This window comes from Oncorhynchus clarkii, chromosome 6 (assembly GCF_045791955.1).
Source record: "Oncorhynchus clarkii lewisi isolate Uvic-CL-2024 chromosome 6, UVic_Ocla_1.0, whole genome shotgun sequence".
NCBI classification, from domain to species: Eukaryota; Metazoa; Chordata; class Actinopteri; order Salmoniformes; family Salmonidae; genus Oncorhynchus; species Oncorhynchus clarkii.
In genome coordinates this window covers 55194858-55208059 of record NC_092152.1, presented here as the reverse complement: position 1 = coordinate 55208059, position 13202 = coordinate 55194858, and the positions used below count along the sequence as shown (strand labels likewise).

The 13202-nt window shown below is 43.2% G+C and overlaps 1 protein-coding gene across 20 annotated transcripts in view; it reads right to left on the bottom strand.

Moving 5' to 3' along the window:
• Nucleotides 1–13202, bottom strand: part of LOC139411302 (MAP kinase-activating death domain protein-like) — an 80083-nt gene that overhangs the window by 29475 nt on the left and 37406 nt on the right. For 6 of the 20 annotated variants that reach the window (XM_071157439.1, XM_071157452.1, XM_071157447.1 and 3 more), the window contains exons 10-22: nucleotides 12056–12214; nucleotides 11426–11530; nucleotides 10855–11072; nucleotides 10377–10630; nucleotides 9989–10128; nucleotides 9530–9643; nucleotides 8401–8439; nucleotides 8014–8052; nucleotides 7028–7087; nucleotides 5038–5152; nucleotides 3524–3710; nucleotides 3256–3406; nucleotides 1213–1422 (exon numbers count right to left, since the gene is read on the bottom strand). In XM_071157439.1, the coding sequence (XP_071013540.1) occupies nucleotides 1213–1422; nucleotides 3256–3406; nucleotides 3524–3710; nucleotides 5038–5152; nucleotides 7028–7087; nucleotides 8014–8052; nucleotides 8401–8439; nucleotides 9530–9643; nucleotides 9989–10128; nucleotides 10377–10630; nucleotides 10855–11072; nucleotides 11426–11530; nucleotides 12056–12214 (1791 nt within the window). Of the gene's footprint in view, nucleotides 1–1212; nucleotides 1423–3255; nucleotides 3407–3523; nucleotides 3711–5037; nucleotides 5153–7027; nucleotides 7088–8013; nucleotides 8053–8400; nucleotides 8440–9529; nucleotides 9644–9988; nucleotides 10129–10376; nucleotides 10631–10854; nucleotides 11073–11425; nucleotides 11531–12054; nucleotides 12215–13202 lie in introns of all 20 variants that reach the window. The other 14 variants (XM_071157455.1, XM_071157458.1, XM_071157456.1 and 11 more) reach the window with 9 other exon arrangements.

Here is a 13202-nt window from a genome sequence, read left to right as displayed (position 1 = left end):
ACCATGGTCCTGGAGAACCACACAAGGTGGAATACTGGGGTTCCTTTAAAATGTTCTGTGACCGAGGCGCTAACTTATTGTCTAGCAGTGTGTGGCTCTCCAGAACCAGGGTGACAGAGGCAGCAGGGCTTTGTGAAGGGCATGGGATGGGGGTGGAGTGGCCAGCCAGCTAGCCAGCAGGTTGAATGGAGCTGTTGCAGAAGCAGGGGTGCAAGTCTCAAAAAGACATTCCGTAGAATTGAAGCTGCATCTTCCCAAAGTGAAAAAAGGGGCTGGTGAAGTGAGCTTAGGTTGGGAGATTGAGGGAGTTGGGTGAATCTGTCCCCTGTATACAGACCCAAAGTAACAAAGTAAGAAAGGTGGTTGAAAGGAGAAGCAATGCGGCGCTCCTTTTCCACGATGTTCAGTGTTAATTAGCCCTATCCCTAAGCTAAACTCCAACCGTGGCTTGCTAACGGTGAGCATGAAATTTGTCTCTTCCTTGGGCCTGTTTACTGGGGAGTGACGCTCCACCCTCCATGCTAGAGCTGAGAGAGCTGCTACTTGTACAGAGGGCTTTAAGGAAACCTGCAGTAAAGGCAGAGACAGGTCTTCAGACTCCTTAGCACAGTACTGCAGATTTGGAGTTTCGAGAAGACAACGGAAAACGAAGACATGCAGTCAAGGTGCTAGAAGGCAAACAAAGGAGGACTCCACGAGAGGTGGCAGCAAACAGGGGCACTCAACATTCAGAGAAGGGTGGGGAGGGACACAACACATCCAGGCCGTGGGTGGTGGGCTCAATGCAATATTTCACACACGCCTACACCGCTCAAGGCTGTTCCAATCTCGCACACATAGCAACATATTATCCAAGGCCAGATCTGGAATTCAAATGTGGTTATTTGTCAAATTGAATTAGAGTTGCATGATGTGCAAATATGCAACCTGTGTCCAAATATTATGGCAAACCAGCATACCGTATTTACGTTCTAAATATATTTCAGAGTTTTACAGCTTCAAATGCTGACCATTGGGCGCACATCACTGGTGTGGGTCAAAGTGAATGGAATATCATAAGGAGCTCTTTTTCTAAGGAAGGGAACAACATGCCCCTTGTTGCCTGGTTGGAGAGAGGTGGGTCAAGGGGTAGGGCAGGGTTTAGACTGGTGAGCAGGGGGGCAAGGGGTGCTCTCAGAGTGCATGCAAGGGGGGATGGGGTGGGTTACACACCAATGGAGGCAATAAAATTCTCCTCGTTCAGACTCCGGGTGTCAAAGTGGCGGGTGCCTTTGCCCCCGGAGGTGGGGTGCGGCAGTTGGAGACGGGGAACCGGAAGGAGCCCCGGGGGCTTGGTGCCCTCCATGCGGGGAGATGGGCTCCCCTTGCTGCCCGGGCTGCTTGCAGAGTCACTGGGGCTCCGCTTGCGCTTCTCTGGGTCTACTGGGGCCACCAAGAAGGAAAAAGGGAGAAGAATAGGGAAGAAGGGGAAGAGATAGTAACGAGAGAAGAAAAAGTATAGAGTTGCAGTGGTAGGTTTGAAGGTTAGAATAGACAGTTGTTTGTAGGGGTGTGAACGTTTAAACGCTAAAATGAAATTGGGTTCCTTAACATTTAGAAAAATCCCAAACCGAAAAAAACGTGTTTTGCTGTTTCCCCCCCCCCCTACCCACATAATTAAAATAGCAGTGCAGTGATCACAAAACATATTATTTTCCGTGTTATAGCCTAACTAGAAACGTTGTGTAATTGAATTTAAATATAACTTTAGTCTACATTGGTGAATTTGCGAGGCATGCAAAACAGATTACCAAGACATATAGATGGGTTAGCTGACACAAAAACGATGCGCATACGTCCGTGAGTTGTGACAAGAAACTGCCATGTGGGGAATTGTAAGTAACTAATTTCAGCTAGTTCTTGTTCCGAGGTATTTTGACTGATTTCATGTCAATGCAAATATGGCAAAAAAAAATGCACTAGCTAGCTAATCATCAACTGCAAAGATGTATTTGAGAGACAACAAGTGCTCATTGTGCAAATGTAATTATGTTTTCAATAAACATTGGATACTATAGTTTTCAAGTCAACAATCTAAGCCAACCCAGTCTGTTTTGCCCCATAGTTGAACACATTTGTTTTTCTGCCTGCCCCCTCCTCGCTCTCCATCACACTGGCTCGCCTGTAACTATTTGGACTAATGATTACATACGCCTTTGCTCTTTCTCTTCGCTAGTGATGCGAGTGTGTTCAGTCTTCGGTCTGTTGCGTGTCGAATATCCTAGCTTATTTATTGTTGATAGGCCCTGCTTTTTGAAGTTGCGAGACTTTGTAAGCCAAGAAATACAGCTTTTGATTGCTGATAGCACTAGACCTATCTGCCTGGTGACCGACCTGCCTATACTGTGCCCCTCCCCTCTCTCTCCATCCCTTGCTAGCTATCTATGAAAGATGCGAGTGTTTGTGTTCTCGGAAGTACGGCAACTAATCAGTTACTTCCATTCCAAAAATACTGAATCTTAGGAGTCGATTCTTAACACTAAGAAATGTGACTCGACATGCATGGAGTCGAGGAATCAATTATTTTGTATTCGACTCCACCACTACGCCATCGTCGTTAACAGTTGGAAAAAAGGCAGAGAAAGGCAAGAAACAGCAGCGAAGTCCTGTATTGCAATACTTTAAGAAGTTAGATGAAGAAGGAAATGTAAACTTTGCAAAGTGGGAGGTACAGTAATGGTGGAAGAGGTGCAATGCTTAAACATCTGAAAGGGACGCACTGAGACCCAACCCGTTGCTGGCAGCGGCGAAGCTGCACTGTGAATTTGAGTGGAATTCTATTAAACGTTATCGTTTGTCATATCCCTAGTCGTTTTGGCTTCTGCTCTCATGACCCAAATTTGCTCGGTGAATGCTTAAACAAACTGCAAAAGTCACCTAAAAATGAGGCATGCGTTGGCAGTACTGACTCAGAGAGATTAAACCAGAACTCACTGCTGTAAAAACATATTGCTTACTTTTCAAATGAGTTGCTAGAAGAAATTCTCCAGATTGTACTCCTTTTCCTATCCAATACTTACGTTGCCTTTAAATAAGTGGAGTATATGAAACGCTGATAAGCACTTTCAAACAAGAATCAAGCATCAGTACCTTTCATTTTTTCAGAGGAAATAGTTAAGTCATAGTTTTGGGAGGAGGCATGACATGCTGACTGAATGTGTCCTTTGAGAGAAAATGTTGACACTTTCAGTCGAGTATAGGTTTTCTGAACGTTACCTTTGGTTTGGTAGTGGGTGCGTGCTATTTCCAGTAGAACGAAGACGCTGGCCATGCCTCCAAGCCCGGCATTGGTGTACGAGTGTTCCAGACTAGAAACGGTGCACTTCAGTATGTCTAACATGCCCTTGTACACCTTCCTGCTAATCTCCTGAAGAGTAGAACACACACACAGTTTAATTGTAAGATATTATTTAATTAAAATGTTCTTTCTCCCCCTCTCTTGCCCCATTCCTTTCTCCCCACCTGGGTGGGTGGAGCCACTCACCACATCACGGATGACCTCCTGCCTGACATCTTCTTCTGACTGGACGGCCCGGTTCAGCTTGCTCAGCACGAAGACGCGTAGCTGCTCGTTCTCCAGCAGGCGGCGCACCTTCTTCATGTTGAGCCAGCCCACGCCTTGGCCCTCCAACACGCTCTGCACCACCTCCTTCAGGAACTGCTGGTTCTCACTGGGACACACACAGCTCTGGTTCAGTCACTCCGTTCACATTCCCCCTTTTTGTACGTCAACATTGGCTCTTAACTCTTACAACTAGGGGGCACTATTTTTATTTTTAGAAAAATAACGTTCCCAAAGTAAACCGCCTATTTCTCAGGACCAGATGCTAGAATATGCATATAATTGACAGCTTAGGATAGAAAACACTCTAAAGTTTCCAAAACTGTAAAAATATTGTCTGTGGATATAACAGAACTGATATTGCAGGCAAAACCCTGAGGAAAATCCAATCAGGAAGTGCCTCTTATTTTGAAACCGTTGTGTTCCTATGCACACCTATTGGCCATTGAAAGGGATATCAACCAGATTCCTTTTTCTACGTATTCCCTAAGGTGTCTACAGCATTTTGACCTAGTTTTGCGCCTTTATGTTGAAGAATGAGCGTAAACGACTACATTGCGTCAGTGGCCAACTGAGGGCTCTCAGAGTGATTCTTGCGTAAAAGACAGAGGTAGTCATTTTTCCTCTCGCTCCGACTGAAAAGCCAATTGTCCCGGTTGATATATTATCGAATAGATATTTGAAAAACACCTTGAGGATTGATTATAAAAAACGTTTGCCATGTTTCTGTCAATATTATGGACATAATTTGGAATTATTTTCGGCGTTGTCGTGACCGCGATTTCCGGTGGATTTCTCAACATAACATGACCAACGGAGGTATTTTGCGTATAAAAATTATCTTTACGGAACAAAAGGAACATTTGCTGTCTAACTGGGAGTTTCGTCAGTGAAAACATCCGAAGCTCATCAAAGGTAAAAAATCATTTGATTGCTTTTCTGATTTTCGTGACCAAGCTTCCTGCTGCTAGCTGGACATAACGCTATGCTAGGCTATCGATAAACTTACACAAACGCTTGTCTTGCTTTGGCTGTACAGCATAATTTCAAAATCTGAGATGACAGGGTGATTAACAAAAGGCTAAGATGTGTTTCACTATATTTCCCTTGTGATTTTATGAATATGAATATTTTCTAGTAATAGTTTTTAGCTGTTGCGCTATGCTAATTAGTGTAGTTGATGACAATTCTCCCGGATCCGGGATGGGTAGTTCCAAGAGTTAAGTTAGACAACCCTTCTCCTAAAGGGGTTTGATATATTACCTATCCAGGTCTGTAATTTGACATTATATGACAACCAACTTTTGTTTTTGATGGCCAACATTATACCATGAAGACTTTATGCCATGAAGGTGGTAAACTAATTTAAATAAATGTCAGTCAGCATTAGTCAGTCAGCAATGTCCTGGTAGTACAGTCTCATAGTGGTCTGTTACCTGGTATTGTTGGCACGACCCTGGGGAGAAGGGGACTCTCTCTTGACTGTGGGACTGTGCTTAATGACCGACGACTTCTGGTCAACGAGGGCCCTGGGGGGACCGCGGGCGCCTCCTGCAGGAGCCATATAGAACAGTGAAGTATCTAGTAAATACCATGGAAAGCACAAAACCATAACAAATGACAAGTCAGAGACATACAAACAGAAATACTAGCTGACTTGATACAGGATGAGCTTATACACTTCACTACAAAGCCCCCAAATCACACTACGATGTACTAATTAGATAACCACATCAAAGACTAATAGACAAAGAAGATGGGACACATCCTGCATATATGAAAGGACACACATTTTCAGGGGCAGGGACACTAGCTAATGACTAGCTGAGCTACAGGTTTCATATTCAGACACTAAAAGGTGAGGAACAGATCAAGGAGGAGTCAAAATGGCGCTGTGTTTGGGCATCACACATTAGCAGATGTCAGATTGGAGCGGAATCTGCATGGCAACAAGACCGACAAGTTGTGTCATGCAGAAAAATAACTAAAAATAAAGATGGGTCAACAATCACACACAGGGCTAACGGGAAGATACATATTGTAGTGTTCACACTGTTAGTCACCTTGTACAGTTAGACAGACACACACTCACATGAACGCACAGTGCCATGTTATACAAAGGTATGGTGGATCACTTGCAGAGATTGGGCCTGTGAACAATATTATTATCAAACTGATTATAATACTGTTGCGCCTACATAGCTTACCCACTAGGCAGACCTCAGTTCAACGTCTTTTTTTGGTTTACATTTGGTTGTTGTCGTCACATTGATTCCCTTACGTTGATGACGTTTTGCAAATCCAATCAGTTTTCCACGTTGATTCAACATCACACTTTTTTTTAATGACTTGGAAACAATGTTTTCGCCCAGGGAGGGGGGGGTCACCTGTTTGACACTGTACATTTAGGCTAAAGGTAATGCCTTGAAAGTGAGGATACAAATAAAAAACAGCCACCAAAAATGTATTGGTTCTTTGTCATAAACAGACATCCTCTGTTACCGGTATATCTGATTTTGTCATGGCATTACTTATGCATTATTGTAGGCTTTATGACCACATGTTACCAAAGACCTCACCTGACAATGATGACATTTTGCCGCACATTTTCCGAAGTATCGTCCATAAGTTGTACAACATGCATCACAGGACTTCAAATAATTCCATTCCATTTGATCACTGTGGTACTTGTACAGATGCTCATTAACCACAAAGCCAACTAAGTGTCCAATGACAACTCCAATCAAAACCGGTAACTATGAGTTCAGGAAGTAAGACAGAACAGCACTCTTGGTGCTGCGAAACTGCACCGCTTAATTCAATTATCAATTAAACACTGATTAAAACTAACTCAAAGCATTGGAAGAATGATGTCATGCCTTACCTACAGGGTGGCAGTTTTGATTGGCTAAGGCCTGCCTCCACTGGCAAGGTGATGGGAGGTCTAGGTGTGTATGTGAGAGACCAAAGAGGTGGCCAAACATGCAAATATAACTTCTGGTTTGGCTTGGAGAATAATGGGAAAGCTGATGTTGACCAACTCGAATCAACATCTTGTCAGGTCCCATACAATACTGTGGAATGCAGACTTAGATTGGCACAAAAAAAATGGCATCATCTTCGCAATTGTTAATATGGGATGCACAGCTTCTAACAAACTAAGATTGTGAGGGCCCAACCCAAACTAATACAAAGACGTGTAGATGGATTGAGTGACTCTGCAAAGGTTAGTGATTGGGGCAACAGTCACTGTGGATGGTGAAAGACAACAGAACAGACTCGATGATGTATGACGATGAATGATCTCTCGATGGTGCATGTCAGGTGACAGAGGATGAGGGGGTGAGTGAGGAGGATGCTGGGAGATGTAGTTGACTGGCTAGGAGAAGCATGCAGCCCACACAGTTTTTAAAGGTCGGAACCCACCTTCTCCGCTCCCCGGGCCGGCCTCTGTAATTATCTCCATTAGAGAATTTAGTCCAAATACTGGACACAAAACCCAGAATTAGTGCAGAGAAGTGGAAAGAGGGACAGAGAGGGACACCGGACCGGACCAGTCTGAACATCAACCCACAACACACATGCACCGCAACACACTGACAGAGTACACAAAGAAAGCAGGAAAGAGAGAGGGAGAAAAAGAAAGTGCGAGGGAGACAGACCAAGGAAGTGGGCAGCACATTTAAAAAAAAAAATAATAATTTTTAAAAAATAAAAAAATGCGTGACATAACCTAAAAAGGTTATAGCCATTAAATTTCATGACCAATCAGATTTAGGTTACTTCTGTTAGGATCCCGACATATTTAGGGGTGGGAGAAAGCATTTGCCAATTTTAAGGGTCTATGTCCAGTCTGACCATAGAGAACTCAGACGGAGAACACACAAGAATGATGGAGAGCCACTGAACAGGCCAGCAAGCAAGGCAACAGACTGCAAGGAGATCATGTCAGTTTAATTTCAATTCCAGTCCACTTGGGTAATCAATTGTACTTCAATCGATGAAATGAAAAATCCTAATCGAAAGCGATGGGTAATTTGCCACTCAGGAACTGAATTCATCTTCAAATATTGAGTGGACTTGAAATCAGACTTGACCCCAACCCTGCTGGGAAACCAAGAGAAAAACACCAAATTCCAGTGAAAATGCCACATAAAGGGGATAATATGTATGCAAATTAAGAGATCTGTCGTCTATAAATGTGTGCATCATCGCGCATCAGACTCCCACCAAACAGAGAGGAATAACAAGGAAACAGAGGGAAGGATATGGATATACATGAATGAAAATACAGGTATATCTCCTAGTATGCAACTTGAGTAATATGGACTCCGGTAGGTAGGATCGAATAAGGGTCAAAGATGGAGCTAGTTGTAGGGCAAAACAAACTACCACACCAGACAATAACATACCCGGACTGTCTGGGCCAGGGCTACTAGTCGGGCTGTCATCTGAACAGTCAATTCAAAACAAATCACCATCAAAGGAAAAAAGAAACAAACGTTGGTTTGCTATGGCAGCTGTCACACACAGTGTGGGGCTATTGAGTTTAACACATGCATTTCTTATTTTCTCTCACAAATTTTCTCATAACAAAATCAGGCAACCATGTGGGATTGGGAACATAGAAAACGGGGTACTTGAGAGAAAATTCTAACTTTTGTCAGGTCCTCAATATCCACCTAATGCCATACATCAACATGGCAGTCCAGAGGGGGACAAATACAAATTTAGAATGAAAGTCTATTCATTCTAAAAAACAATACAAATATATAATAAAAATAAAGATTTCTACAAACCTTCCTCAATGTCGACCTCTACGTCAAAATTAAAATATTCTATATTTTTGTAAAATAAAAATGAAAGAATTAGAGGGGAAAAGGCAAAAGGAAAGGTAAAAATCTACAATATAAAGTTGCATAAATGCCATACTGTGTAGCCTAAACTGGCTTGCCAGACATTTCAGCATGGGCACTGAATGCTTACTTGACATACTGTCAATACTACTCCTGGCTACTCTACTTAGTGCAAGCAAAGCAGCAGCTTCTGAAGAAGAAATTAAAGAAGTTCAACATGTCAGTCAGAGTTCCACATTATGGTCATCTCTACTCTCCTTCCTTCTCCACACCATTGAAAGTAGGCCTAAACATTAAGAGAAAATCTTACTTTTAAAATAAAATATATGCTGTTAACTCATAACCAAATAATGTTAACTCATCCCATACTTGTATTTGTGGCCAAAGCATAAATTGGAGAAAGAAAACACTTAGTTTTTCAAAAATGCTTGCCATTTCCTCATAGAATATGACATCATGTTGGCTCATAGGCTGAGCTGGCCAATGACTGGTATATGCTGACACCATTCTGTTGTTGGGGTATGCCCACATAAATCAAACACAGAAAAGCTACCTATACTTAAATAGAAAATTTGAATTAAAAATATTTCCTCATATTGTAATTAATTATAGGTCATATTTCAAAGAAATCTGGAAACACTGGACAGTTACTTTAAATGATTAAGATGACTTCACATGGGAATATCTTATGCTCAATGTGTCTTGTCATGATACGGTGTATACAATATTGTAGAAATGTGCACTCTGGTGATATTTGCACTCCAAATATTATTATTTTTAATGCCCATGACAAAACGAAAACATTTATACTTTGTAACCACTGCAAGAGCTGTATGACAATCATTTGAACTTTGAAAGGGCATGGTTTTAGTAGACAGCCTGCCTCTGACAAACCTGACCGCAATCTGCTGTAAGGCACAACAATTGTACAGAAAACAGATAAGAGGGGAACACAGCCACAGAGAGTGAAATTGAGAAGGAGATGAGATGGATAAAAGGTCAAAAAAAGGGTGAGTGAAGATAACATGAAAGTTGGACAAAACAGGGAAACGGGCTCCATTTAGTAATGTACCTTTGAGATTGGGGAAGGGCCCAGCCCCAGCGGCCTTCTCCCTCAGCCCCCCCTTATTGGGTACAGACAGGTTGGAGAGGCTGAAGCTGGTGCCGTGGTTCTTGTACAGATTACCTGCAGTGATGGAGAGAGAGTCGCTGATGACCGATTAAGTCTCAAAAAGAAACCAACATTTGACCATGTCTCGCCATCCTATAGTATACCCATGATGACTTGCAGCCTAACGTCAAGTTCCATTTCAATCACTACCTAGCAAATATTGTACATTTCTTGTTGTAAACTGTACATTTCTGGTTGTCTTCCTGGTTGAGAAGACCAGCAACCAGTATTACCCGCTGAGTAACCCTTACACATTTCCCCCTTCAGTGTTTTGGAGGACAAAGTGTATGTCACCAATCCAGCCCTTTCAGGTCTGTGATTATCATACAACTAAAATAGGCCCTGGTTGAGGAGACTCACTAGCAAAGGACATGAGGCCCCCAAAGCCATCGCTGCTGTTGTTGGAGATGGTGGAATTTGGAGAACTGTTGCGGGAGTCGCCCTCTCCGTCCGACTCTCCGGGCAGCTTTAGGCTGCTGGGCCTCAGGAGGCGTTGGGCTCTGTGGAGCAGAACATGTGTTAGAGGTCCGGAGGGAGTGTCACGTTTTGTTAGCGTAGTTTTTCGACTGCTATACCAGAGGCATATCATAGATGCAGAATTCAGAAGCTGAGAGACTTAATTAGGTGTGTATGTTTAAGAGATGTATACATCACTGTTTTGTTTTTTTAAACTATGGTTTTCAGAATGTGTGGCTTATGATGCTTGTTTGTGTGTACAGTGTTATGGCGTAGGTGTGTTGTAACATACTTGTTGCCGTTGAGGTTCTGGTTGAACCGGGGCGTGTACGTCTCCTCTTGGTCTTCTGCCTCAGGGTCCTCCTCAGCAGGGAAGCCATACTGAGGCTCAAAGTAGGGGTTGTCGTACTCTCCCTTCTTATTGGCTGGTCCCACAGGGGCAGCGTCTGGAGGAGGTCTGGAGAAGGGCAGAACGCCCAATCCCGGGGCAGGGTTCTGTAGAGCTGCACTGGCCAACGCCTCCATTTCCACTGGTTCTGCCTGCTCCTGGACACAATGAACATCAAATGGTTACTAATGGTTGATACTAAATACACTTAAATTGCCACTTTATAAAGGAAGGAAAACAACTCAAGCAAAGATATAATTATTGTGTTCTCATGGTCAAGAGTTATGAACGAATTCAAACGTCACTCGCCAAAAATGTCAGTTGTTAAAAACAGTGTTAACTGCATAATTTTATACTGGTGTAAATTGAGCGGTTCACTGACATTGTTGACTCCCTGGATGATTGTGCTGGGGCTGGAGCTGGCGGTTGTGCTGGAGCTCGAGCGGAGGGCTTGTCCATCAGGAGGTTCAGGAGGTCCATCGCCCCCCTCGGGCAGTGCCTTCTCTTGAGGGAGGGGACCCTCTCCCTTGAACTCCTGGAAGTCCTGGAACTCCACTTCGCTGGCATCTCCCAGGGCAGCGTGGGTAGGGGGATCCAGGTCTATGACACCAGAAGACAGATATTAGTTGCTATTGATGGCCAAAGGGTCACAAAATAAAATGTTTAGCTAGTGACTATCTGAAAGGAATTTGTCATTTTAGGTTGCCATTTTTCAAGACGAAAACAACTGTCAGTTATTATAATAAGGGGGAATTGACTGTTTTTTTGTCATAGCAGTAAGTATGTGTAAGCTGGGTGGTTCTTGGGCTGCAATTACACAGGCAGATCAATTCTGATCTTTTGTTCATGAATTTCACTGATTCAGATCAGCTCTTCTGCCAATAACTAGGCAAAATATTAGAATTGGGTTTCCTGTGTAAATGCAGCCTTGGTGAAATAGCACAGAAACTTACTTGGCGTGTCCCCTTGGATGTCACATTTGATCATTTCGTTCACCAAGTCTCCAAGTGACGAGTAGGAAGAGCTGGAGTCGTCGTAGCCAGCCTCGCTGTCGCTGCCACAGAAACAAAACAGAGTGGCATTACCCTGGACGCCATCTTGGTGACACCTTACACGTCTACAGAAGGCTAACCAAAAAAACGCTAGCTAAACCTTTATCTCAGACTCAAATGAACCTCAACTGATATTATACATCATGTCTAGCAAGCTAACTATTGAGCCAACTAGAGAATCTACCAGTTAATGTTTAGAGTTCGCCATCTAGTGGCTAATGTGTTGTCTATCAACATTCTATAGCCTGCCATGCCGCTGCTTCTGCATCGTCTCCGTCGGCCGCACTTGCACACACACAGAGAACTCTCAGATCAGACACAGGAAAGGACCTCCCTTCAGATCTAGTTTTTATATGCTAAATGGCTCACTAACATGCTTTCCACATTGCAAAATTGCTTTTAGACCTTTGGCAGTACCTGGCACTGAAACAATCTTTCATTTAACATTTTGTCAATTATGTTATCACAGTAGTAATCAACGAATCGTTATGCCTTCCAAACGTGGAGGGGGTCAGTGTTTTTTTTTTTACCTGTCGTCTGTGGGGTCCGAGTCATTAGCCTCATCCTCTAGGGGTCCGCTCATGGCCTCGGCCAGCTGGGAGCTGCTGTCGTACACGCGGTAGAACACCGGCTGCAGCTGGTGGGCGTACCACTTGCCCTTGTCTCCGATCAAAGATGGGTCATACACGTCTGCAGAACACAGAGGTACGCTCAGAAACACTACGAAACCTTCAAACTTCCTGTATTGCTGAGAGAAATATACCAGAGTGCACAAAACATTAGGAACACCTGTTCTTTCCATGACAGACTGACCAGTTGAATCCAGGTGAAAGCTATGATCCCTTATAGATGTCACCTGTTAAATCCACTTCAAATCAGTGTAGATGAAGTGGAGGAGACAAGTTAAAGAAGGATTTTTAAGCATTGAGACATGGATTGTGTATGTGTGCCATTCAGAGAGCGAACGGACAAGACAAAATATTTAAGTGCCTTTGAGCGGGGCATGGTAGTAGGTGGCAGGCACACCGGTTTGTGTCAACAACTGCAAAGCTGCTGGGTTTTTGATGCTCAATAGTTTCCTGTGTGTATCAAGAATGGTCCACCACCCAACAACTGTGGGAAGCATTCGAGTCAACATGGGCCAGCATCCCTGTGGAACGCTTGAACACCTTGTAGAGCCCATGCCCCGACGAATTGAGGTTGTTCTGAGGGCAAAAGGGAGTGCAACTCAATATTAGGCAGGTGTTCCTAATGTTTTGTACAACTAAGTGTATATTCCCATTTGACCTAAGGAAAGTGCAATCATTGATAGCATAATTCACTTTTTACTTAACCCTTTACACACGTGGAAATTGGCCTATATGGATAGGGCTAAATTGAAATGTTTCTTAGAGAAGAAATATGAAACGCATATACATAACAATTGAACAGTTTGGAGATAATTGTACAAGTATTAGACCAAAGGTGAGTACACAACAGTTCACCTGACATGACTGAATCCAAACATTACACTGTTGATTTCATGTGCATTTTTCCCATTTACAAACAAACATTGAAAAGGGTTTGAGTGAGAGAACTAAGTGGCCACACACACCTTTCTAAAGGTTGCACAGTTCCTAAGCAATTTCAAAGCACTTTTATGACTCAAAGAAGAGTCTTCAACTATAAAAAGGTACTT